Source organism: Pimephales promelas, chromosome 15, assembly GCF_988280905.1.
Source record: "Pimephales promelas chromosome 15, fPimPro1.hap1.1, whole genome shotgun sequence".
Taxonomy (NCBI): domain Eukaryota; kingdom Metazoa; phylum Chordata; class Actinopteri; order Cypriniformes; family Leuciscidae; genus Pimephales; species Pimephales promelas.
The window spans coordinates 24,271,934-24,299,652 of NC_142783.1; the positions used below are offsets into that span (position 1 = coordinate 24,271,934).

Below are 27,719 nucleotides of genomic sequence, written 5' to 3' on the forward strand. Positions count from 1 at the left end.
TGGACGAGAGAAGTTTATTTGGACAGACCCATGACCCCTCGATTTTGAACGAGGGAACGGGTCTACTCAACATGTGTGCTTTTTTAACAGCCCAAACATACATACGGTACCAGCCTATAGAATGGTGTGTGTTACAAATTCATGAGGGGAAAACAACTGTAAATAATAAATCATCTCCATTGTGTGTATTCCAAGGGATCAAGGGCTTTGTGCATTCCATTTTAACACATTTTAAGGATTCAACGTAAGCAATGACGTACAGCCGAGTGAATGAGACGGAGGGAAGTTATCGAGGGAAGGGCATACAAAAGTGGACTTAAACACAGCCCTAATTAGCATATTCAAATTATTTCTCGAAGGACACTGAAGTGATCATGTGAAAACTATGAAATCAGAAAACATCTTTATTTGTCTCAAATCGTCATTAATGTACATGGCTTCACCCTGTGCTGTTTTCACTCGGGCTAGCTAAATAAATACTATTGTATTTTGTGACATAGTTGCCTAGACAACGGATAACGTTACAACAAAATAACAGACTTAAAGGGTTAGTTCACCCAAAAATGAAAATTAAGTCATTAATGTACCAACCCCGTAAGACCTTCGTTCGTCTTCGGAACACAAATGAAGATATTTTTGATTAAATTTGAGAGCTGTACAACTACCACATTGGCTCCTAAGGGACTGCCTCTTGACGGCCCAGAAAGTCAATGAAGAAAATGTTTAAATATCCCAAGTGACTACCGTGGCTCAACTATATGTTTATCAAGCGACGAGAATACTTTTTGTGCGAAAAAACAAACAAAAATAACGAGTTTATTCGACTATTCCTTTTCTTCCTTGTAGGCCAGAAACGAGACTTCCTTAGATTTCCACGACGCATGCGCGAGAATTGAACTGAAGTAGTGTAAGCAGATCGCAATTCTCGCGCATGCGTCATGGAAATCTAAGGAAGTCTCGTTTCTGGCCTACAAGTTAAAACTCACACAACGTGCAGATCTTCTACCAGGAGTTGATTCAAAATTGAGCTAGCGCGATTAGAATGTGCGCGTCCGGTGTGCGATACCTGGAGTTGTTCTAGACGCGGCGCTGCGCTTCTCGTCTGGTGTGCGACCCCCTTTAGGTATGAATACAATATGTTGTACCTAATCTTGAAATCGTATACTTGAATTTTAAAAAATGGTTTTGTTATTTGACAAATCTTACATCCCAGTGCTAGATGTTGTATACAATTTAAAAAAAAAAAAAATAGCGCAACTTTTTTAGATTGATCAACATTTGATTATTTAGAAAGTGTCTACATTATGACACATTGCATTCAGACAAGACATTCCAATAATTGGTTTAGCCATCGTGAGTTTTGAAGTGAATTACCAAGCATGTGTTGAGTTCAGTGTGAGTTGAACTGCACAGAGGACTGCAGCTGTGCTGTCGGTATGAATTTACTTGTGTACTTGCGTTTCATAAAGTTGAAGAAACCCTGGCTTACGGATAGCACGAAAATGTTTTGCTTCGTCACGATTCATCCTTGGCTAGAAGTTATATCGGTTGTCTTTGTTCTTCCTGTTGGAAATATAAGTACATTAAACGCAGCCCTTTACAATGATGGACGACATTCTGTGTACTCATTGCCAATCGAGCTTCATGGCCTTGGGTGGTGCCTCTGAGCTCCTCCACAATTAGCCATGTTCCCAGCATGATTAATATTAACCATTAGAAATAATCGGATATTTGAAATAGCACTGTCAATTCAGATGTGAATGTGTATATGGGCCTTTACAGAATTAGTGCCAGGCTAATGAAAAGTAATGACTCGTTTTGCAGTGCTTATTCAATCGAGCTCCTCTGCAAATGAAGGAGGAAGGAAATTCCATCAGCCCTCGGCCCCACGGGTTTGCCATCCAGTGCTGCCTCTCTCTTCCATTATTAGTCATCAAAATGAGCGCATCATCAAACGACACACCCAAGACCTGGGCGCTAATTGTCTTCAATGCAACCCCGCTATAGAGGGATTATCACTATATGCGTTATATATTGACACACGCACTGCGGGTTTGTCCTCTTCCGTGTGTCTCGCATCCCCTGAGGCTGTAGGATGCTATGCATTGTATGAACAAGTGGGTTGCCAGGTTGGCTAGGGGTTAATCCTCACAGCTGGACAGCAGAGGGGCTCAGGCAGCAGCAGTTGTCATAGCATGTGTATCAAAGTGATAAGCTCACTCCGCCCAATAGCTCGCTCCACCCAATAGGGCTATTATCCTCCTCTGCCTGTGTCTGATTAGAGTGATTGAGCAAAAGGAATCTGTTCTGTAAAAAAGGATTAATGTTTGCAAACAGAGGGTTCATTCTCTATTTCTGCACCCCACTGACATTTTTGACATTTAAACACGTTTTTTTTAATGAGCATTAGCGGTCAACACATACAGTTTTGCCAATGCTATTATAATATAATGTATTATATTATATTATATTATATTATATTATATTATATTATATTATATTATATTATATTATATTATATTATATTATATTATATTATATTAATTCTTGACTATCCATCCATCATAATAAGTATTACATTTATAATATATTTACTAAAAAAAAAATACTTGTTTATTTGTTAAAGGTAGACTGCTACTAACTACTTTCAGGTTATTGGTCTTTATTTTTTTATTCTTTTAAAATCATTTTAAATGTTAAACAAACATTCAGAATATGTGCTGTTAAGCTTAACTAAAAATCTGTAACCTCTGTTATTTGTATACTTTCTTTAAAAACATTTGTTATTACATGCAAATGTAATAATTTGACTGAATAGTTACTTTACCTGAAAGATGAAAGTATGTCCTTTATGTTTATTGTATCCGTATAGTGTTGTGTGTTCTTTTTCATCCAGAATCCAATGCCTACCACTCAAATTATAAACAAATGTGTCTGCTGCTCAGGAATAAAGAAGTCTCCGAGAGCTTTATGCTTTCATGTCCGTTTCCATTATTGTTGGAAGCGGAAATTGACAATGGCTTTCCATCAGTGTTCATTAGTGTGTTTATTCCCATAACTATGACTCTAAATTTGAATGTGTGTTCTGTAATAGCATGTGAGATGTTCACTTTTGTAACGTGATCAGAACGCATATGTAACTAGCAATTTTCATCATACTACGCAGTAGGGCTGGTTTTGACATCTTTTTTTTAGCCTTTCTACATATGAAGAGTTCAGATGCAAAAGCCTCTAAGTGCCATTTGAAATTTTCTCCTAAAATGATCATTTTTATCAAGCTTGTATATTTAAGTTCAGTGATTTCACTTAAATGGCAATGATAATTACCTATTAATTGTTATTTAAGTGAAATTATTGAACTTAAATATACAAGTTTGATAAAAATCATCATTAAAGAAGAAAATTTCAAATGGCATTTAGAGGCTTTTGCATCTGAACTCTTCATATAGACATTCTGTATGTAGAAAGTGCATATTATAAGTGCACATATTTTATATAGGCCTAGTTGTCAATATGTTTTTATTCAGTTTGCTTTGGAATGGATTGATTTTTTTTTTCTAATCATTTCAAGCAAACAACTTAGTCAATAAATGATTATTCTAATGAAACACTCTTTATGAAACTTAATGGCCAAAGAAAAAGCACATGAAAAGGTTTTGCATTTTAATGCAAAAAATAATATATCATGAATATTTTGTGTATATTGCCCACCCAGTCCATGAAACCTCCCATGTGTATCCATGTTAACTGATTCAGTTTATTGATACCCATTTTATGTATTATAAAAGTGACTTGTCCTTGTTGTACTCACTTGTTTTTCTGGATGAAATAGAAATTAACATGAATCGATCACTTTTAAACTAAAGCATTTCTTAATTGTATCAGACAGTGATCATAAATCCTTGTTCCTCTCAATGGGACTGCAGGCACATGCACAATTTTGGTTGGGGAAGCAGGCAGATATTACCATTGAAATCAAAGCTTGTTTGATTGGAAGAACATCCAAAAGCACTTCAATTGCCCACACAGGGTTGACTGCGATACAGAGCCAAACTTGAATCACGCTCCAGAGTGGATGAGGCAATCTCACAGCCGCCGGTTTGATTGATCTGGGCAGGAAACTCCAACACGCGGCCTGCATCGACTGCTTTCGGAGATACTAATAACATTCCAGGAAATTAAACTAAGAGTTCGGCCTTATTTATTTAATAGAATATGTTCTCACATTCTCTAGACGGTGCTATACTTGACATGTAATGTGATGGCAAGAGATTGGAGTGTTGATTTGTTGTGAAAATGGATGCTATGGAAACATGATCTGATCTACAGGGCTTTTCAGTTCCAGCTGTTGAAATCCACTGGACAGAATTAAGAAATGCTAATTGACTAATGATTAAAACGTCATGAGGGTTGGGCAGGTGCACTGTTTGAGTCATTTGAAGAACTGCACTTAACAATTCAATTATTATTATATTTTTTTTACGTTATATTCATTCACGCATTTCACAGTCATGGACATGTAAAATATATATTTTAATTGTATTAACACAATTTAATGTTAAATAATAATATACTGTATACTGTGTATATATTCCATTCATTCATACTAGATCACTTATATTTATATAACAACCATTCGGGCCCTCGTGATCAGATTGGGTGACAGTTTCTTCCCCAAAGCCATCAGACTCCTCAATCAGGCCTGACAATCACACACATACATTCACAGCAACTTTATCAATCTTTGAACATAAAAGTCTTGTCTTTATTACCGTGCCCTGTTCTATGTTAGTCTGTATGCGTATAAATGTTCAATTCATATTTTAGTTCTTACTATTGGTTCCTTTTTTTAGCTCCTATTCAACTCAATGTACAGTTTAGTCCTGTGTCCAGTGTTTGTCTTATGTATAGCACCATGGTCCTGGAGGAACGAGGTTTCATTTCACAGGCTGTATAGAGCTGAAATGATAATAAAGCTAAGCGGACTCTTAATTTGAATTAAACAACTAATTAAATAGTTTATTAAATTTCTATGATAAATTAAATAATTTAATACGTGTCGTGTATGTGAGTTTTGACTTCCCTCTTCCACAACACTTATGAGATATGGAGGAAGGAAGTGACATAATTTAGGTCTTCCGAGGAGCCAAATTGGCAAATTTTACTCTTATCTAATATTCAGAATTTGTTGTTTTTTCATGCTTGACAGGACTCATAAAGAAAAACCTATTCACCCGGTCCCAAATCAGACAGAAATAATATATTTATTTAACGTTTTCTCTATTTATAGAAATGTTCTCATATTGTTGACTCTTGAATGCTTGAGATCTGAGGATCTACAGTAACTAGGGGTCATCATCTTCTTCCTCTTACTTGGGGCCGGGTCACAGAGACGCCCAGACCTCCCTCTCCCTAGACACTTCCTCCAGCTCTTTCAGGGTAATATCGAGGCGTTCCCAGGCCAGCCAGCGTCTAGGTCTTCCTCGGGGTCTCCTCCCATTGGGACACGCCCGGAACACCTCCCCAGGAAGGTGTCCAGGAGGCATCCGGAACAGATGCCCGAGCCACCTTAACTGACTCGTCTCGATGTGGACGAGCAACGACTCTACTCTAAACTCCTCCCGAGTGACCGAGCCTCTCACCCTATCTCTAAGGGAGCGCCCAGCCGGCCTGTGGAGAAAGCTCATTTCAGCCCCCTGTATCCAGGATCTTGTCCTTTCGGTCATGAACCTAAAAGCTGGGCTCATGACCATAGAGTAGGAACGTAGATCGCCGATAAATCGAGTCTTTCTTCACTACGACAGACCGGTACATCGACCGCATTACTGCAGAAGCTGCACCGATCTGTCTGTCAATCTCCCGGTCCATCCTTCCCTCAAGATACTTAAACTCCTCCACTTGAGCCTCAAGTGGAGTAAAAATACGGATATTATGTCACAACAATATCGTGGATAGTGACAAACTGTATTGTGTATAGTTCATCTAAAATTTAAATTACTGTATGAGAAAAAAATTCAAGTTTCCTGAGTTTTAGTATCAGTACTACATTAAACTACTATATATAATGTTGAATAAAATGTATAACAATGCAATGGGGGAATATTTGTGGGTCCTGATAATGCCAAATGATAATGCCAGATGTTACCAGTAAAAGGTGGCCTACTACATTATTTCAAATATATCTATCTAGTGACAGAGTGCAAGAATATTGGTCTAAAATAGTTCTGTATTTTCAGAATCATGATTTTTTTTTTTTATTATTCTGGTGTCACTATCGTCCAGTGCATTGGTTTACCAGCACCAAGTCCAAGCCTATTCATTTCTACTCCCAATGTAATAAGAAACTGAGCATTTTAATCAACAGTACATTTGTTAACCTTTTACTGTGTGTCTTGGAGTATTGCAATAATATTATATTTCAGTATTGTCTATTTATTATCAGTATTAGAGTTCAGCATTGTGATACAGTATGTATCAAATCATGACAAGAGGGTATCGTTACAGTAACCAGTAACCATTTTGGTGTGAAATATACCACACCTTCACAAGTCTAGAACATGTTGACATATTTATATTTTATTAATTTAGCTGGAAATAGCTAACTGCAATGTATATTACAAATTGTTTTTAAGATGACTCAAGTAGGGTATACTAAACACGTGTTAGGACATTGGTCTGGTGTCAAAATATGAGTGCATTTGTGTCGACACTTGAAAGATTACCAAACAATGATATGCCCTGGCATCAGTGGCATGTTGAGATGCCTGAGATGAATATCTGTTTGGAATGCTTACGTCAAATAATTCCCTCATGACGTTATCATGTAACTCATATAGATAATCCACCGTTGCGTATACTGTATGAGGAGGTCTCCAGTCTGCAGGGAGCATCCAGATGTCATAGTGTAGTGTAGACGTCAGAAAGCACTCAATGCTGCCTCTTTAATCAATAATAATCCAAAGACCAGCTTCTGTGTGTCCCTTTGAGGCATGTTCAGTGATGTCTGCTTCCTGAATTCTTGACGTCATATGGAAGGACATTAGCAGAGTCATATGGTGGGTTGTGAGATAGACACTGACTTTCTAAAAATAGATGGTGTGAAACTAGGACGATGCAGTGCAGGCAGCTGGCACACTGGAAGAGAATGCTTTTTTGGATGTGTTTTTTTTTTTCTCCCCCCTTTTGTTTCATCTGGCGTTCAGAAGGAGACCTTTCAACATAATGCATTTTGGCACAGTTTCCTGTCATTTCCTAAACTTTTTGCAGTAGCCTGGTGAGCACTATTAGATCTCTGAGATGTCTTCATTCCAGGTGGTGTCAGTCCTGATAGATTCTGTGTGCTTGTTACGCCCTGTCAAGGGAAAAGGGTGCAACTTGAAAGAGTCTGGAATGTAGTGAGTTTGGACCAACTACGATGATCTTAAATTGTAGACGGTAGATTCAGGAGCTGACTGGGTCAAAATAACAAACAAAACTGATTTTAACTTATTTTAAAACCTCAACTCAAACTCTCCTCTATGCAATCAAACTCTCTCTGCTCTGAACACAAGATGACTCCAGAGGAAGTGATGGCGTGCTTTTTAAAGTACTGTGCAACAATCAGGCCTGCAGGAACAAATCAGTAGACGATCCTTGACAGACACTCCCAAAACAACAGAAACATAACAAAACCATTATAACAGTGCTCACCAGTGTTGGGGAACGTCTTTGAAACCGTATCGCTCCAAATAAGCTAGTATCAAAAAGGAGCTAACTACGTGTATGTAGTAACTACATTGAGGCTATATGTTCTGAAAACATTAATACACATTTAATTTATCATTTTCACGCCCACTGTCACGAATATGCTACAAACCGTTTGACTCAGTCAACCAGCCGAGATAACGACTGCATTCCCCCAATGCCAGTTAGTGCATATTCGCTACGGACCTAGGACCTTCGACAAGCACTTGTTTCTAGTGGGACCGCAAAGTGACGGACTTATTTCCTGTTTACGCACGAGGATTACTCCGGTCAGGAACATTTGCAACATTTGCAACATACCAAATGGACCCCAAATTGACCATTATGCCCGCTGTTACAGATTTGCAACATCCCAGATTGACCATTATGCCCGCTGTTACAGATTTGCAACATACCAAAATTTCGATTTATTTGTTGTGCAAAAGTGAAATTGATAATCTCAACATTATTTACCATCTACTTAAAGGCAAAAACACACATAAAACATTTTTTTTATATACAGCTATATAAGTTCAGGTGTTAAGGGGTTAAATCAATCAATCGACTGATTGATTAAAAGTCGGTTTTAAAATTTATGACAAACAAATCTTATCATTAATTAAAATTTGCATGTCTCCAAGTCAACAATAATCGTAATTAAAAGTTTCAATAACGTCCTTGTGTCATTTTTATAAACAAATTTTTTACATCAATAGGAATATGTGGGTTTTTGTTTAAAAAAAAATGGCATCCTTGAAGTGCTTGGTAAGTGGAGATTAGTGTAGGAAACATCAAGCAACCACACTGCAGTGCAGCGGAGCTCCATTCTCCTGCTTAGAGGGGAAATCAATAATACAGGCACTTTTCCTCATCAGTCGCCTACGCATCTTCGAGATGTACTATTAGGTAATGCTTAGATGAGGGTATTTTTGTCTGTGAAATTGCTTGGAAATGCAAGTCCAAGAGTTTTCTGCATACAGAACAACTGGTGTATTGCAAATTACATCTGCTGGAGTTAAGGTGAATGATTGCAGTGCCTCACCTTGAATTTGATTTGGCTGAAAGCATCAGTCTCATATGGCAGGGATTTTATTTCCTTCCTTGACAGCTTTCTGCAGTTGTGGCTGGTTGATGATGCAACCTCAAATGATCCGGGAAACTGAACTATATCACTTTTTCATTTCTTCCCTAATGCAGCTCCCCCAAACGTTCGGATCATCCACTCCGGTCACGCGTGCAACATTGAGGAGGAACGCTACACAGAGAGGGTGTACACCATCCGGGAGGGAGAGACTTTGGAGCTGACCTGTCTGGTGTCTGGGCATCCACGGCCACAGGTGAGGCTCTCGGTGTTTACTGACCTCTTTTGTTTTTTTGATCATCTGCATGAGGCTGCTCATTGATGGGTATCATCGCAGGACTCCTTGTGGGTGAGATGGAATATTTCATGCGCTGTGTCCGAAATCGAATACTTCCCAACTAGAATGCAAGAAAACAGTACGTGAACAGAGTAGTATGTCTGAATACATTAAAAAGTAAATGAAAAGATCCCAGATGACCTACTACTTCCGCAGAGTTATGAAGTTATGTCAAGTCACCTTTATTTAAAGCTCTTTTTACAATACAGACTGTTTCAAAGCAGCTTTACAGTGATAACAGGAAAGTAATGCTACAAAGTTTGTTTCGGCTGTACAGCAGATCCAAATTAAAATAGCGTCATTGTCCAGATTTAGTAAGTTCGGTGATGGTTCTTTTTTTGTTGTAAAAAAGTTTATATATTTTTATATATAAGGCCGTTCTGGAGAAAACAGTGATGTTATCATCATATAAGGGAATAATTATATAATGGTGTCAAAGCAGGCAGATCAATAATATTGTTGAATATTAAGTGTCCGCAACTAAGCAAGCCAAAAGCCAAAGGCGGCTGTGGCAAGGAACCAAAATTCCATCAGGTAACTGTGCACATGTGATGGATTTTACTATCCCATGAGGCCACAGGAGAGGTTTTATGAGTGGAAGTGAAGCGACGCAACTGACACTGAAAGGTCACGTCATGTGACAGTAACAACATGGTGGATGTAGTAGATTTGAATTTCATTCACACTTTCATTCATACATTCATACATGCAATCTGTGGTGTTGAAATATACAATATAGTAGTATTTGATACTCAGTGAACTGCAATTTATTATAGAGCCTTGATATGATGACTGGCACAGAATGAAGAGAGTGGGTTAAGATGTGCCACCTCCTAAATATATAGAAAACTGTGCATCGTTTTTCACAGCGAAGCCCGTCACATACAACATCTCTGGCAAGAGGTTGTTTTTTGCATGTCAAAGTACAAACATGATATATTTTGTCAAAATGTATATAACACAAGTTAATGAATTGCCTGTGTATAAAACTGTTTTAATTAGTTTATATGAATTAAATTTAGTTTAATTATATATGAAGAATTTCCAAAAAGGTATCTTAGGGGTAAAGTGTGAAGCTTTGTATCCATATGCAGGAAATAATATTACCAAAATATGCTGAATATTGAGCATTTATGAATTTGCAGACAAATAGGAGTTGGATTCTGTTTTAGAAAACTGCTTTTTCTCATTTATATTCATATTTTTATTTCAGATGCAAATTATTCAAGTGTTCTGCAATGATTCAACTTACTCTTTGTCATGACGCAGCTTGCCCCTAATGTGGGGCAGAATTTTTCTAAAAAAAAAGTCATATTTCCCATCGTCCAATATGTTGCAGTTGCTTTCTTCTCAACCTGAAATGTTTCATTGTAGGAATACCATTCTCCTCTACTCTTCTCTACCCCATATGTTACTCAGATAAGAGCCAGTGACAGAATAGGCAGGAATTATGCTATATTTGGTGCTACTGTGCATCCTAAATCAATTTTATGCTTCTTAGCTCAAGTGGACGCAATAGAATCCTGAATAATATGACATTTTGATTATCGCAGGACGACAACAACGTTCTGTGTTCCTACTTCATGCACTCCCTGTATGTATCATTCATCTGTTGCGCTCCTGGACTTGCTGCAGTACTCTCCATTTCACCCTCACTCAAGTGGTTTTAATTCTCTCAACGCCCCACTCCTCGCCGTATCTTGCGGAGGGCTTATCAGTCCCATAGCCTGTGTGCTGTTTTAGATAGGCAGCACTCTACGCCTCTCATCTTGGTCTCAGTGCTGAATTTTCAGTGGAGAGGAAGAGCAGTCCCACTGAGTTAGTGCAGGGGAAGAGACGGCCACGAGGGAAATCACTGAACCTGCACGACTGCAGAAGAGCTGAGTGATTCCCCGAGGAGCACTGTCAGACCTCAGAAAGCTAGGAAGAGTCGTAAAATCTAAATGTTTGCTAAAAAAAAATCCTCCCGGCGCTGTGGTGTCATAGTTCTGAGGTAAGCCTTCATTTTGGATTCTACACACAGTTTCTGTAAGGCGTTTGTGGTCCTGTGACGTTCTTTTCCTCACATCAGAGCCGCGCCGCGTCCATTTTGTTCACTGCCCTGCAGCCAGGTTCTTGACGGAGCAGAGGCATAAGAGATGAATAGGGTGGGCAGTGTCGGATGAGGTACACCTTAAAGTGCCCCGTCACCGCTGCCGTTAAGTGCTAAGTGCATCTCTCCTCTGGCGGTTTGCATGCACAACGGGGCCCTGGGACTCAGCGACACTGGAGGAAGCTGCCATCCCATGACCTGGAGGGGAGCAAGAAAGTCTATATTACCTGAAGAAATCTATCTGTTAACATTCCCATTCATCTTAATGTCAGATGATCGATGCCGTTGGACTCCCTGGAAGTATTTTCAATTGAAATCGGCAATATCAGTTCTGGACACGTTTTTTGCTTTTTCTCTCAAGTGCCGTAAATGTGTGTAAAACAAAATTGGGTGCTGGTAAAACATCTACTGAGATATTGTTGATAAAAATATGCTGCTTGTGAAAGAATATATATTATTTCGCATTATTGGGTCTAGTTATGGTGTCGAAGTCTTTGTTAAAGCTGTGAAACCACACCAACTAGCTGTGAGGTAAATCTCAACATTGTAAACTGATTCGAAACAAAATAAATTATTTGATAATTAGACAAAAAGACAAAGGTGTACTTAAGAACTGTACTGAATCAAATTGAAGACGATGGAGAAATTAGTCCTTTTGGCTATATTTCTTTAAAAAAAAAAGGCAGAAATGATGCATGTTGATGGCTTAATATACCATAGATTAACATCCTCACAGTAGGTTTGTCTTTAAAGGTTTACCATTTATTGTTATAAAATTAATTCTCTTATGGAGAAAATGAATGGTATTTCTACTTCCGGAACCCAACTGTTGCGTTTGGTTTGTAGGTTTTGTGTCCTACGTAAAACATAAACACAATCAAATTACAATTTATGCTTATAAATTATGTGTTTGATGACTAAAATTCAGGCAGTTTGTTATTTTAATTGTTTACGCAAGCACGTTTTGAGTTGTGTTGGTTCACGCGGAGGACTTTTTTTTTCATTTTTTTTTTTTTTTGGTTTGGCTGTGAAAACCCTAATGCATTTTGAATGTTCTGTGCTGCATTTGCCTCCCAGTCTTCATTGTAGAAAGATAGGAAGATTTTTGCTGGCAGACTCATTTTGAATAAATGAACTTGTGCCACTTCTCATCTCATCTCCGACTTTTGCTGACTCCCTTACCTTGAGTGTAAATAAGGAAAGATTTTTAATGAATTCTACTTTTTTTTCCACTTTAAAGCAGTCGTGCCATCTCTGCTTTTGGGACGTTAATGACCGTAAACATGAAATATGACTTCCTGGACCTATTCTATCATGCAATGCAGTAGGCTGTCGGAACTGTACTACAGGAACATTTATTATCTAAAATTTAAACTGGGTACCAGCACAGCTCAGTTTTGTTATGAAATGGATGAAGTGTCGGAGACCACCATGTGTAATTGTTGGAAACAACATTTTAACAACAAATTTTTACTTTTTTATAATTGTCCCAGTTAAGCATGTATATACTGTACGTATTCTACCAATAGTTCAAGTTTGCAGGAGCTCTTTAGCCCCTGCTGTTTGATGGCGTAACTGTACCATCTGGCTCCATAAACGTCTTTCTCTGTTGACGTCCATTCAGAATTATTCCCAGCAGCATGCTGTCAGATTTGCCTTTTTTTTATTTGATTGTTTCCCAAGACATTTCACAAGATATCGTGTCTTGTCATCTTGTTTAAATTTAAAGCTGCATTTGTGCATTGTTACATGGATATTTCACCATACAAATAATGGACAGTACTTTTTTTGTTTTGTTTTGTTTTGTTTTATTTTATTGTATTTATTTATTTATTTTATATTCAATTTAATCTTTGAAGCAGGATATATATATATATATATATGAAGAGTTTGGTTCCAAAACGCTATAAATCCATTTTGATGAATTTGAGTAAAACTGTGTTTTCTTTAGCAAGAAAATGGGAAGATGAAAAACACTATTTTCGGTTTCAAATTTTCACATAGCATTTGTAGGTTATAATAACAATAAAAAATGAAATCCAGGTTTTGATGTCCAAAGATTTATTATAAAAACAGATCGTTTTTTCCCCAAAATGCAATAAATCCAATAATTAATTTTTTTTCAAAATGCAATTAATCAAAATAAAATGTTATAGACATTGAATTTCTTGTGCATACTATAAATCCATTGCTTTAATATAACAATATTCGGTAACACTTTAAGGGTTCATGTCATGAATTATCATGAATTCGTGGATAAATGAATTATGCATTAATTCATATTAATATCATCAGGAACTATCAACGTTTTTTTTTAACAGTTCAACGTTTTTCATTCATGACTTCATGGATGAACAAAACCTTAATTAAAACATTAACTAAGACGAGCACATCATCATGAATTATGATTTATTAAGCATGATCTAACGTTATGCATATCGCTGTTGTCAACCTTGGGATGTCGCCGCTGAACTTTGTTGACGGCGATCAGCTGTAAACTGGCTTGGTCCTGCTCGGTTTTCGTTGACTTTGAATAAAACAACTGAAAGTTTTCCAAAAGATCCTCTGGGGGTCAGTGTGTCAGCGTGACAGAAGTTTGATGCTGTCGTGTGAGAACAAGCAACAGCCGGCATTTCCTCCTCCCGAGTCCATCTTCTTCCTCACGTAAATGATTCGATTTCGATGTCACGTTTACCCATGCAGGATGCCTTACCCTCCGCAGGTTCACCAATGCTGTCAAAATTATTCATTTTTTTGTTTGTTTGTTGATCGAAAGGACAAAATAGAGAAAACCTAGGAAGCCGGGTTAGTTAAAGCGCTGCCGTTACTTTTTACATTGCGTGGAATGGTGCGTTGTGATTGGTTTAGCGGATATGTGGCATTTTGCAGAAAAGGGAGACTGGCGTTTGTCGCGGTTTGGAAAGAAAGGGAGAAAACATTACATAATAACACGGCGGATATCCCATTTTACGTAAAATTAAACATTGTTTTGTATCTGGTCGGTATTGAAAAGTCCGATTTTTGCAGTAACTCATTTTTTTTTTAAATGGCGTTTATCGCGTTTTGGAACCAAACTCTTCATATATATATATATATATATATATATATATATATATATATACTGGTCTTGTCCGTATTCTAGCACTGTGAATTGTGACCACAGAATTTTCCAGAATTGTTCTCTTTGTCAAATTAGCACCAGGGTCATCTTAGATGGATTTCTTATCATGCAGCAAAGCATATTAATCGGTAATTAACGTAAACCCTCAAAACATCCTTGTCTAAGGTTTCACCAACTATTTGATTCAGCTCTTCCATTACTGAACCAGTTCCCATAGATCCCACAGACAGTGAGTGGGCCAGAGAAAGATACACCCAGGGCTGCTTTATGATAGACTGAGGGGGCTGGAGGCTATATATAGCTCTTTTTATGGGTGCATTCTGTCTGCATTTGACACTGGGCCCGTCGTCACAGAACTCTCATCAGTGTTCTGGCTCAGGCGCTCCGTGGCACTGATCCACTTAATGCTGGCAGGGGAAGAAATTTCAGACTTGACAAATTTATGAGGATGAACGAAAAATGTTTGTACTTCAAAAAAAAAAAAAAAGAGTAGCTTCATTTTTCATAGTTACTATTTTGTGTATTATATGCACTTAATTTATGACATTACCAAATACATTATAGAGAAATTCTGTCATCATTTACTCAACCGTTTTCTTTTTTCATTTTTCTTTTATGCGGAACAAAAAATAAGATATGTGATGTGTCCATCAGTTTCAAGCTCCATAAGGGCAGCATGAAAGAGCTCCATTCATGAGGTTTGTTGTTATTGATGTGTCATGATATTGTGGATATTTTGATTTTCTAGTGAATATCCACTTAAATATAGGTTTTCATCATAAAGTAACTGGATCACTTCAGAAGATTGGAGTTGCATTAAGTTCACACTTGAAAATATGGACCCAGTTGAATTTCAATAGATAAAAACTTCAACTGAACTTCAAAACACATATTGGACCCCATTGACTTTCTTTGTATGGAGAAAACAACAGAATACAGAGAGTCATACAGGTTTGGAACGACATTACGTTGAGTTATTTAGGACAGATATTTCATTTAGAGGTGAAATAGCCCTTTAAAGTGAAATCCTGAGTTACAATAACTGTAATTTGAAAATTTCCTTTCCTTCCTTTACTCGGAAACGATATTTTCCTTTCTATTATATGACATGGGTTCTGGAGGACTCATTTCCACTGTTTTATGACTATTTATGGAGGCACTTTGGCTGTGAAGACAGTAGGCTCCTGTCAAATTGTTTTCTCTTTCTACCCCAACATATCGCTTGAGTCATGCTCTCTACTAACACAAAAATAAACAGAGGTTTTTGATTTATGTGCTACTTTTTTATTTTATTCATTCCCAAAGTTGCGAATTTATACTGTAGATTAAATGAAGGAAGTTTTGGAAGGATTTGACTGGGCACAAAGAATTATTCAGTTTCACTCTTTCCCCTCTAAAAGTAGAAATTCCTATTTGTGCGCTGTCAGCTATAGCCCACCTCAATACATGTAGACGTACAGGGCTAAGCACTTTTCTTTAGCAGCCTTATTTCCTGTTGAGCTCACAAAGAAAGCCGGCGTATCTAAGCCCCACGAGTTCCAATACCCTTATTCCTAACCAACATCCAATACGTGTGTAAACAAATCTGCCCACCCTCCATCCTCAGCAAAGCATGAAATGGATTTCATTCTGCCACTTCCAAAGGTTACGACTCTGTTGGGCTTCAAACCGCTGTTTTTTGGGGGGTTTTTTTCTTCATAGATCTTCACGAAAGGAAAACCGAGAATTGCGCTCTTAAAAATAAAGATTATTTATTGGCAACCAAGGGTCTTTGTAGAACCTTTCCACTGCAAAAAAATAAATAAAAATTAATTATATATATATATATATATATATATTTAAAACGTTCTATAGGTAATTAAAACGTTCTTCACACTAACACTTTTTAAAAAAAAAAAATAATGGTTCTTTAAGAGCTGTTCACTGAAAGGTTCTTTGGTGAACCCAAAATGATTCTTCTATGGCATCACTTTGAAACCCCCCTTTTGGAACCTTAGTTCACTTTTGAAAAACCATTTTGCTGATAATTTACTCACCCCCATGTCATCCAAGATGTCCACGTCTTTCTTTCTTAAGTCGAAAAGAAATTAAGGTTTTTGATGAAAACATTCCAGGATTTTCTCCATATAATGGACTTCAATGGGAACCGAACGGTTCAAGGTCTAAATGAGAGTTTCAGTGCAGCTTCAAAGGGCTTTAAACGACACCAGACGATCAATAAGGGTCTTAACTAGGACCCTTCGAGTCATGACTTGAAAAAAGATGTGTTCATTTTGATGAACGAGTTTGAACAGGAGAGTCACAAACGCTCATCACAGAACAGAACAAGGCGAGCATTTGTGCTTATAAAACTTCAACTTTTTTATTATTTTTTTAAAATGGCCGATCGTTTCGCTAGTTAAGACCTTTATTCGTCTTCTGGAATCGTTTAAAGCCCTTTGAAGCTTCATTGAAATTCTCATTTGGACCTTGAACCGTTTGGTTCCCATTGAAGTCCATTATATGGAGAAAATCCTGGAATGTTTTCATCAAAAACCTTCATTTCTTTTCGACTGAAGAAAGAAAGACATGGACATCTTGGATGACATGGGGGTGAGTAAATTATCAGCAAAAATTTTTTGTAAAAGTGAACTAAAAAAAGTGAAAAGTGAACTACTCCTTTAATTTTAAAGAGTTTATAGGCGAAGCAGTGCGTAGCCTTTTAAAATCACAGAGCTGAAAATGCTTTCAATTAGTAAGAGCGGGGCTAATAGTTGGGGTGAAGAAGAAGTTGCTACTTGCAAGAGGAAGGCGGAGCTTTGATCTTTGTTGCTGGACTCAAGCTGAGTTGCTCCCGCCTCTGAGGTTCTTGAGCAGCAGTGATGATAAAGGGGGGTTCTGTTGTAATGTAGGTCATCTACACAGTAAGTCTCACTCAGGACTCGGTAAGGCCAAGCCAGGGCTGAATGGCCAATTTGCTCCACTTGTCTGGCTGGTTGGCAGATAGAGTGTACACAGAGGGAGCTACAGAATCTCTCACTCTCTCCTCTATGCCCGGCTGAGCTCCATGTGCTGCATTCGTTCCTTCATCTCTCCATGCTTTCTTCTGGGTTATACTATATTTGTGTGTGGGTCTTGATGTCAAACATTGCAATTTGAAATGTACACAATATTTGTTTGTTTGTTTACCATGAAAAATGTTTGCCATATTACATTTTAATGAGGCAATTAAGCAATAATAGACTAGTGTCACGTTAAAAATTGGCATTTATGTACTTTTGATAGTCTGTAGTCCTATTCAGGCTGTATGTATTCCATTTGGGGAACATGATATAATTTCAACATTTTCAGTGATTTAACTTCTCTCCGAATCAAAAATATTGGTGTACTGGGCTGAATTTCCTGCTGTTTGCTGACATGCTTCAATTTTGAACTACTGGTTTACAAGAATGAATCGATAGAAAGAAAAAAAAAATTGTTTCACAGCCATACTATTTGACACTATGATATAGAAAGCAAAAAAAGGCTATTTGGAAAAATGGGGATTTGTATTAGATATAATCATGTTAGAGACAAAAAAAATCATATGGGCCACCTATATAAATAAAGTTTGATTTATAAACCTGTAGTATATACCAAAGACAGACCATATCAAATAAACTTCCAGGCTGTCAGATGACACTCCTTCGTCCTCTGTGAATTAATTGGCATCCAAATTCATGACATACAGATTTTGTTTTACAGACATCCTGCTGAGAAATAATTACCATCCAAATGCAGCTTATGCCATCTATTGATCTGGAGATCAGATCTGTGACAGAGTATTTGCTCATTTCCAAGTCAAAACTTAAATGTAAACAGTAGCATCACAGTTAGATCTCTTCTAAATTCATTTAAACAATTTCAGTTGCAAATTTAATTGCTATTTTTCATTAAACTTATTACACAGTGATATGATGGGACAAACCACCACTCTGTACAGTATGTTGCAGGGGAACGTAACTCTTCTGCATTGTTCTGAATTATTTTCATTCATGAAATAGAGCAAGAAAGAGTCAAAATGGACAATACTTATTTTTTAAAAATTAATTAACTTATTGTTTATTAAACTATTGTATTAAGTGGAATCTTACGTTTACAATCATGCTGATATTCAGGGGAAACATTCAGCACTTTTGATCGTGTGATATTGCTTAAATATATCATAATATAAAAACATGAAAGATAAAATCTCATATGGGGAAATTCATATCTTGAATTTTGCTGGAAATTTTATAAATTTTTGACCTGGCACAGCGGATTTTTTACACCAGCGCCAGACTCGCTTGTTGTTCAGCTTTATGTAGGGCTTAACAACAAGCGAGTCTGGTGCTGGTGTACAAAATCCGCTGTGTCAGGTCAAAAATTGCTCCAAAATGTATAAAATTTAATACAATATTGCCTAGTTATGCTGTCTCTATGTCGATATTTTAATAATAGTCTAATTTGACAGCAGTGACAAACAATACAGAAGCAGAGTTTAAAAACTATCATTACCTGGCTATTGCAGTGAATGCTGGTCAGTGGGATGTGAATTCTGCTCCGCTTACAGAACTACAAACCACGCCCCCTACCTCAAGTTATGATGCCATTTGGGATGTTCAGAGCCCCTTCCTCTGATGGCTGATGTCCTCACTAGTACTGCTCTTCTTCTACTTCACTTTCCTTGCTTCCAACTGTAGAAGTGATGGGGGACTCAAATTGCAAAATTTTCATAACACTATAAAGGTGTTTAAAATAAATTAGATTAGAAGATGTCTAATGAATACAAATTCTATATGTGTTTTTATTCCTCATATCTTTAATAACATCGGAGGCCTCCCTTTTATCTTAAAATGTAATTAGAATAAACTCCCTAATTTTCATCAGCAGGCTCTTCTTGCATGGAAATTGTGTTACATCCACAATTTCTCACCACACAAAACTCCTTTGTGGAATAATACGAATATAATATGAAATCTTTCTCTTTTTCCAGTTGGTTTAAAGAGGTTTAATTTATATCTTTTCTTTATTTGACAATTCTGATAATATCATATCTTATGAACTCTTCATGACTGTCCATGACTTCCATATTCCTTTTAAAGAATATAATACCGTGCTTAAAGCTACTGTATGCCTACAGGTCTAGTGCAGCTGGTTAAGAGCCATATATTATACAACCAGACAGATACAAAGGCGTCTTTGTTATTGGACTGTATTATTATTAGCAAACATATCTGCCAGATGTTTCAGAAAAGAGACCAAATTTGCTCTTAACATAAACACTTAAACAACACTTAACATGAGTGTTGTTATCGTTAACTAAAACTTAAACTATTAAAAATGAAATAAAATCAAATATACATAAAATGAAAATTGAAATGTTGCCTTGACAACTAACTGAATTAAGTTTCAGTTAAATAGAAGTTTAAAATTAAAAACAAAACTGAAATAAAAATATAATTTTAAAAATACTAAAAGAACACTGTTCAATATTATCTTTTTTACTCAACAATATATCTCATTAACAATATATATTGTTTACCATGTTTAAAGATATATGAGCCATGTGTGCTTCACCAGAGATGTGAACTCTGACTGCTTTAAACCACTAGCTTATGATTCTCTTTTTAATATTATTTTTGTTTCTCTCTCTCTCTCAGATACGATGGACCAAGACAGCAGGCAGTGCTACTGACCGCTTCCAGGACTCCAGCGTATTCAACGAGACACTGCGCATAACCCGCATCCAGAGGCACCAGGGCGGCCGTTATTACTGTAAGGCTGAGAACGGACTCGGCACTCCCGCCATCAAATCCATCCGAGTGGATGTCTACTGTGAGTTAACAAGCTCATCCGCCCGTCTGCAGAAAACCACACACTCTTGCAAGCCATAGCTTGGTATTACGGTCGCCTTTGCTGACTGTGTCTGCGTCTCTCTCTCTCTCTCTCTCTCTCTCTCTCTCTCTCTCTCTCTCTCTCTCTCTCTCTCTCTCTCTCTCTCTCTCTCTCTCTCTCTCTCTCTCTCTCTCTCTCTCTCTCTCTTAGATTTTCAGATGCATACCTTGATTCAGCTCTTCACTTAAATCCTTAAAGTTACACATAAGCAGTTGGAATGACACTTATAAGCAAAAGTGTTTGATGTACCACTGGGTTCACTGTTGATTTTGTCACATCAAATTTTATAAACTAATAAAGAAAAGGAAAAAGTCCTGTCCTTCTGGTTGTAGCAATCAAACATATGGTATATCAAATCAAATATTTATCTATATTACAATATGATTTTTAATTGAGCATTTTTAATTATACCATTAAAGGGATAATTCACCTCAAAATTTAAATTATTTCAGTAATTACTCACCCTCATGTTGTTCCAACCCCGTAAGACTTTCGTTCATCTACGGAAAACGAATTCATTTGTGAATAAATTTCCTTTTCTCGAGTGAGTTCACGTCGTAGTGTAACAGCGCAACACTTCTGTGTTGTACGTCACACGCATCACACACATGACCAGCGTGGGCCAATAGTGAGCCTGCATGTGACGTACAACACAGAAGCTTTGCGCAGTTACTCTACGTGAACTCACTCGAGTCCCACAGAGAAGGAAATTAATAGGTGAATAAAGTTGTTATTTTTGTTTGTTTTTTGCTTACAAAAAGTATTCTCGTGGCTTTATAAACTTAAGATTGAGCCGCTGTAGTCACTTGGACTATTTTAATGATGTCTTTAATAACTTTTCTGGGCCGGCAAGTTTCAATCCCTTAGAAGCCTATGGAAGAGTAATCCAGCTTTCAGATTTCATCAAAAATACCTTAATTTATGTTCCAAAGATGAATAAAATTCTTATGGGGTTGGAACAACATGAGGGTGAGTAATACTGACAGAATTTTCACTTTTGGTTGAACTAACCCTTTAAGCTTGTTAATTGAACACTTGTTTTCAAATTCATACCTCGCTTTCCTTTTTTTCATGATTATGAAAAGAAAAGAAAAAAGCGCATCCCTTGCTTGTTTAGCTATTATGAAAAGCATTTCTCTGAAAAAAAAAAATGTTAGGCACAGTAATCTAAATAATTTATCATGACCGAATGACCTTCCAGAATTGTTTATAATGGGCCAGAACGTTTTCTAAGCGTTAATGTGTCCCTCACTAGCTGCTTTATGCAGCTCAAAATGAGACAGTTGTACAAATTCCAAACGATTTTACATGCTTTCTTTGGCACAATATTCACTAACAAAACAGGGTTTTATAGTGACTAAATCTCAGCCTCTTATGGAGCCAGCCATTAGCCACAACCTTTGTGCCCTTGAGCAATGAATGTTCCTAGAATAAGTTTACAGTTGGTCACTTTGAATAAAAGTAAATGCTAAATTGCTGCTTAGAAAATGTTCTATCCACTTATGGTGACATTTAATGAAGCAGACACAATAACAAAATAATGTTAATGACTGGACTGTGACACAAGGAAGTGCTTAAGGAAAAAATACAATACTACTACTAAGTTTCCATCACTATCTTAGTTATGCTAGTCATCTACTATAGCTTTGCTTTATATGTGAAATGTAACCAGATTTTATAATATTATTTATTATTAATATTATTAATATTATTATACATAATATTTTGACTTTTAGTGCTGTCACTTTTTATATTCCACTGTATTATATATTTATATTTTTTGAAATATTATAATAATTAGTATACTATTAGATTTATAAAACATGTATCATAGTATGTAAAATTATATACTGTTAATATATTTACATGATTTATTTCTATAAAGATACACTACTGTTCCAAAGTTAATAAATATACACTACTGTTCCAAAGTTAATAAATATACACTACTGTTCAGTCATTTTAAATTTTAATAACATTTCACAAAATTAACTGTATTTTTCAACAAATAAATGTGTCTTTTGTTGCATAAGAGCCTTTATTCAAAAACATTTTAAAAATACCGATATTATACTATTTATATGCTGTTTATAGTATATTGTGGTAAGTTACTGTAAGGAACCATTTTAAGTCTAGCTACATGATTTTATATTTTATATTAACAACTGAAGAAAAACACGCATGCAAAACTACTGAGAAAACAGCTGCCAAGATTAATGTGTATCCTATGATATGTCAACCTTTACCTCTCCATATGTTTCTTTACGGCTTCATGTTTGAAATTAATTACAGTACTTCTGATATGGTCAAATTTACATTATCAGGTCCCTAATGGAGCATGTCTTATTTCTTGTCTAGCACAAGCCAGACCAAGCCAGTAAGGTTTTTTTTTTTTTTTTTTGTGACTCATCATAAGAGAATATCTCGCATGTCTCTTTCAAAGAGTTTTGCACTCATACACGTCATGATTCTGAATCTGTGAACACTTTTATTTTCTTAGAGATGGCCTCATTATCGACTTAAAGACACTTCTCATTGAAGTTTTGGCAACCGTAGACTTTGCTGAAATCAAATGCATGGCTTTGAATATGTGACGAAACGCATAAAATGAGAGGTTTAATGAATGAGTGAACTGAAAATGAGGATTATTCTTCAAAGAGACATCATTGTCAGTAAGCTAGCTCCTGAATTTTTCCACGTTTCAAAGGTTTACTCCTCTGCTATCGGAACCATCAAAAGCTATCACAACCTGTCAAAAAAGGAGTTGTGTGTTGCCTCTGTTCCCTACAGACACGGAGGAGCCATAGATGTTGTAAAGTGATTTACGGTAGCACAGAGAGATGAATAGAAGGAGCGATGGACGATGGCAGGCAGCATTGCCGTGGGGAGACAATGAGGAGCAAGTCATTACCCTTGAATTAGAGAACAGGCCTCAGCTTGTCATTTTTATTCCAGCTTCACGGTGGACTATTCGCTGGTGGGCACTCGCTTTTATCGATCAGAGACATGCTACTCCTGATGCAGTGATCAAAGCCTAGACACATGTCATTGATAAAGAACAGCCAACACACTGCCGATAAACAACCGAGTACTTCAAATTGGAGTGCCCGTCTTGTCTCTAAGCGTGGCAGCGCTCATTAGTTTAAAGCGGTCAAGATAGGTAATAGTGATATTGATTACGTTCAGGTTGATATTTGTTCCGAAGGGGTCTACTGAAACCTTTAATCCAGTGATCCAGTTTTTTCTTCAATTTACAGAGATAGTTAACCTACAAATGACAATTCTGTGATCATTTACTCACCCTCATTTTATGTCATTTTTTTTTTTTTGTTTTGCGAAACATAACATAAAATGTGTTAGGTTTTTTTCCAGGAACACACACATTGACGTTCACTGAATGAATGTGTGGTTCAGTATTAAAAATATAACCTGACAAGCAGGAAATGAGTCGTGCCAATGCTGTCTGTCAAATTGTTATCGGACAGGTTGATTAATGTTTTAAAGCAGGAGAAAGAAAGATGTTGAAAGGCACAGCTTACTGGTAGCTGAGAGTTCTCTAAAATTGCATTGCTTTGAGGGCGGTCTAAAAGCACATGGTTCCCCACTCAAGCACTGTAATTATAGGGGGAAAAAAAATACTTTTCAATATTCACAGTTCAGATGCCAAAATAAAGGCCCCCGACGTGCTCCATAATTTTAGACATTATGTTTGCTTGTGTGATTTGTGGAGAGGTGAATTGTGCTTGGTATTGTTATAACGTTTGTAGAATTGAACACACATTATTAATGTTGGTTGTTAATGTACTTTTCGTTTTTATCTGTTATATGTTAGATATTGCATTAACTAATGTTAAAATATATTTGTTGACCTTTATTGTAATGTGTTACCAGACTGCATTGGATCTCAATAACATACACTCATTTTAACTGGTGTTTAATGAGTTAAATATTAAAAATGTGCAAAGCAATTTATGTCTATATTGTACCATAATAGGCTACTGTATGATTTGCGCTCCAGTAAATTTCAATTCTTTTATGGGCTTCTTACTTAATTTAGGTCCTTTTTGGCTCATTAAGCAATTCAACAAAATTGCGCCTTCAATTTCGAGGCAGCTTAGAAAGAAACAGGGAAAAATCAGATATATCACAGTAGAATTGTTTGAATTATTCCACATTATATTTAGCGGAAACTCAATGCTAGTAGTGGCAAACAACTGTTTCTGGTATCTGTAACATCGTGACATGCATTTGAATTGAGCTTACTTTTTAGAATTGAGTGAACATGAATATTAATGTATAAAGTAGGGTATAAATAAAGCTAAATATGGATGTTTTTGTTTACCTGTAACCTAGTTTTCTGTTTATTTACATTCTGTCATTTCCATAATTCTGTTCTGTCCTACATGTCTGCATACTGAATATATCTAGCTAGAGTTCTAGATGGCTATTCCTGTATACCATGCCACAGAAGTCTCCTGGCGTTTTTTTTTTTCAGGGTGATTTGAGCAATGCTAGATCAGCGTTAGCGTGACCAACCCATCTGTGTACATTTCAGATTTAGATGACCCCATCGTGACAGTCCATCAGAGTATAGGAGAGGCAAAGGAGCAGTTCTACTATGAGAGGACAGTGTTCCTCCGGTGTGCTGCCAATTCAAACCCTCCGGTGCGGTACAGCTGGAAACGAGGAAGGGAGTTCTTGTCCCAAGGTTCGGACAAGGGTGTGGAGATCTATGAGCCTTTCTTCACACAGGTAAGACATTGGGATACATTGATGGAGATAAATGTCGTGCAAGATGTGCATCCATTTTTGGTCAAACTCTTGTATTGTCAATGTGAGAGTACTCCAGCACATCCCAATGACTTTTTAATGAGTTTAAGGTCTGGACTCAGAGGTGCCAATTCATCTGTGAAAATTATTCTTCATGCTCCCTCTCAACCATTTGGTCGATGTGAAATATATGATATTCGCACTGCACTTCAGTTAAAGGGAATCATATTTATTTGTTTGTAATATAAAAATTAGGTTATATAGTGTGCATCAATGGTGACCTTGATGCTAGATAACTTTAATATAAGATAACTTTATGAAAGGCTGGCATGCTTGAAAACATTTGATGAATTTCTTGCATCAAAGTTGTCGCAGCTATCAAGAGAGACAAAGAGAGAGCATCAGTTTGACATTGTGAGTGTTATCTGGTCCAGAAGGATGCACATCAGAAATGACAGTTAAAAAAAAGGCTTTCAAAACACAGCTTTGCCATATCCGATATGGCACAGTGATTGGCTCAGAGTGGATCTGTCTTGGTAATTAGTCATAAGATGCAGGGTATTTCTGGACCTGTTTCGCTTTTCTTATTCCCCACAGAGAATCATTCATGCAACATTAGTCTGTGCACTTAAAGGAGATCCTGCGTGTTATTTTCAATAGAGCCTTCTTTCAACCCCTTCAGAACTATGAACATGAAGCTGCTGCACTGCAGTTTTTTGTCAATAGAAAGCAGATCAAAAGCCAAGAATCTTCAGAAGGTTTTGGTATCAAACAGTGCCACTACTTATAACCGATCAACTTAAATGTCTTTGTGCAAATTGACCTCATCTAAAGATGACAAAAAGTAAGTTACTCATTTGATTGAGGTGAACCATTTGCTGTAAGTGCACAGTTGCCATAATAAAACTGGTTTTGGTTCTGAATACAGATTTTACATTGGTCATTAAATTACAAAAAACGAGTTTTGTTCATATTAACTTCTACCAAAATGACAGATATCCTTCCCCAGTGTTGTAGTACTCGAGACTCGGACTCGTCTCGGACTCGGTCTCGAGACCATATTTTAATGGTCTTGGTCTTGTCATGGACTCGTGTCCATTTGGACTCGGAATTGACTCGTACTCGAACATTTTTTTTTTAGGACTCGGAATTATTCCCGAGTCCACTCGAGTTCAATTAAAAATATTTTTCATGATTATTAATGTATGTTAATAAAATATTTCTTTAAATTGATTGACACGCCCAGTGATTGGTGATTTTCTAGTGCGCAACTGCGCATGAAGAATTGTAATAAAATTACTTTTAACACCACCTACTTTGTGGCCTTTTTACCCTAAACTGATCATATTTTTTAAACTAAGTAAATTCAGTAAAAAAAAAAAAAAAAAAAAAACGATTTCTCTAAGTAAATAAAAGTAAATTAGGTAATCAACCCTCACTGGTCTCGGTCTCGACTCGGACTCGACCGTCTCTGGTCTCGGACTCGACTCGGACTCGACTCTCTATGGACTCGGTCTTGACTCGGACTCGACTCTCTCTGGTCTCGGTGTCGACTCGGACTCGAGTGAGGTGGTCTCGACTACAACACTGTCCTCCCCCTTTTTTTAAAAGATCAGTTTATTTATTAGCACCATTATATGGTTAGTTGCATTTAATTATTTGTATTTAGCATTAATTTACCACAAACTAAAAAGGTTATATAGAGTTACTTGCATCAAAACAAGTTGTATATACTCACTGAAATGGAAGCACCTTCACCAAAGAGAGCGCCATTCACTGTAATGCTGACTTGACCATAACAAAATATAAATATATATAAAAAAAAATATTAGCTATCAAATATCAAAACTTTTTGGTACTTTGTTGGATCACCTCTTGATGTCTAATGTAAAATCTGTGTCCTGACCTGAAGCAAAACCCAATTTATACAATATCGTCTTCTTGGCTTGCAGGGTGAGACCAAGATCCTGAAGTTAAAGAACCTGCGTCCTCAGGACTACGCAAACTACACATGCACTGCCTCTGTCCGCAATGTCTGCGGCATCCCCGACAAGAGTGTGCTATTCCGGCTCACCAACAAAACCGGTGAGAGATGCCGAAGATACAGTACCTCCTCCTTGTGCACAGCATTGTCTGTTATTTTAGGCTCCTTCTGCTACAGTATATTTGAGCCGCCCAACGAATAAGAAAGTACATACATGCAGCACCACAGAAGCAACTCTCCAAAGGAAGTGCCCTAAGGCTCTTGTCACCACAAGTGCTGTGTGGTCTGATAATCAGCGAGCTGTGAGTGCTGCATGTGTTACTGAGTATGTTACGCCTGTTACATTTAGAGGCCTGCTGCTACTTTTCTCCTCTGTCGGTTGATGGCTGGAAAAAAAAAAAAACACCCCAGGCTGATGTTTTCACCACTGGCCTTGCAGTTAATTCAGTCTTATGGCAAAACCACGTTCTTGAGGAAATGGCCCTGCGGGTTCCTGTGCTCCTTATCTGTCGCGGTGGGCTTCACACGCTACTGTGGCGAGGACCTAACCTTTACGGAATCCATTAAAGGATGAATAGAGTCGGCAGACCTTTTCCTCCGGCCATCTCTGTTTCTTCCTCTCTTCCTCTCCCTCTCCACCAGACCCGGTCATTTTCTTGGACCATCCTTCTTTCTCACTTATTTTCCGTCTCTCAGCGCATTTCTGGCAACACATAT

General features: G+C 37.1%; 1 protein-coding gene across 1 annotated transcript in view; it reads left to right on the forward strand.

The window, feature by feature from the left end:
* Positions 1–27,719, forward strand: part of mdga2a (MAM domain containing glycosylphosphatidylinositol anchor 2a) — a 128,377-nt gene that overhangs the window by 29,657 nt on the left and 71,001 nt on the right. Inside the window, exons 2-5 of the mRNA XM_039679659.2 lie at positions 8,920–9,059; positions 20,014–20,188; positions 24,804–25,000; positions 26,971–27,103. Of these exons, the coding sequence (XP_039535593.2) occupies positions 8,920–9,059; positions 20,014–20,188; positions 24,804–25,000; positions 26,971–27,103 (645 nt within the window). The remainder of the gene's footprint in view (positions 1–8,919; positions 9,060–20,013; positions 20,189–24,803; positions 25,001–26,970; positions 27,104–27,719) is intronic.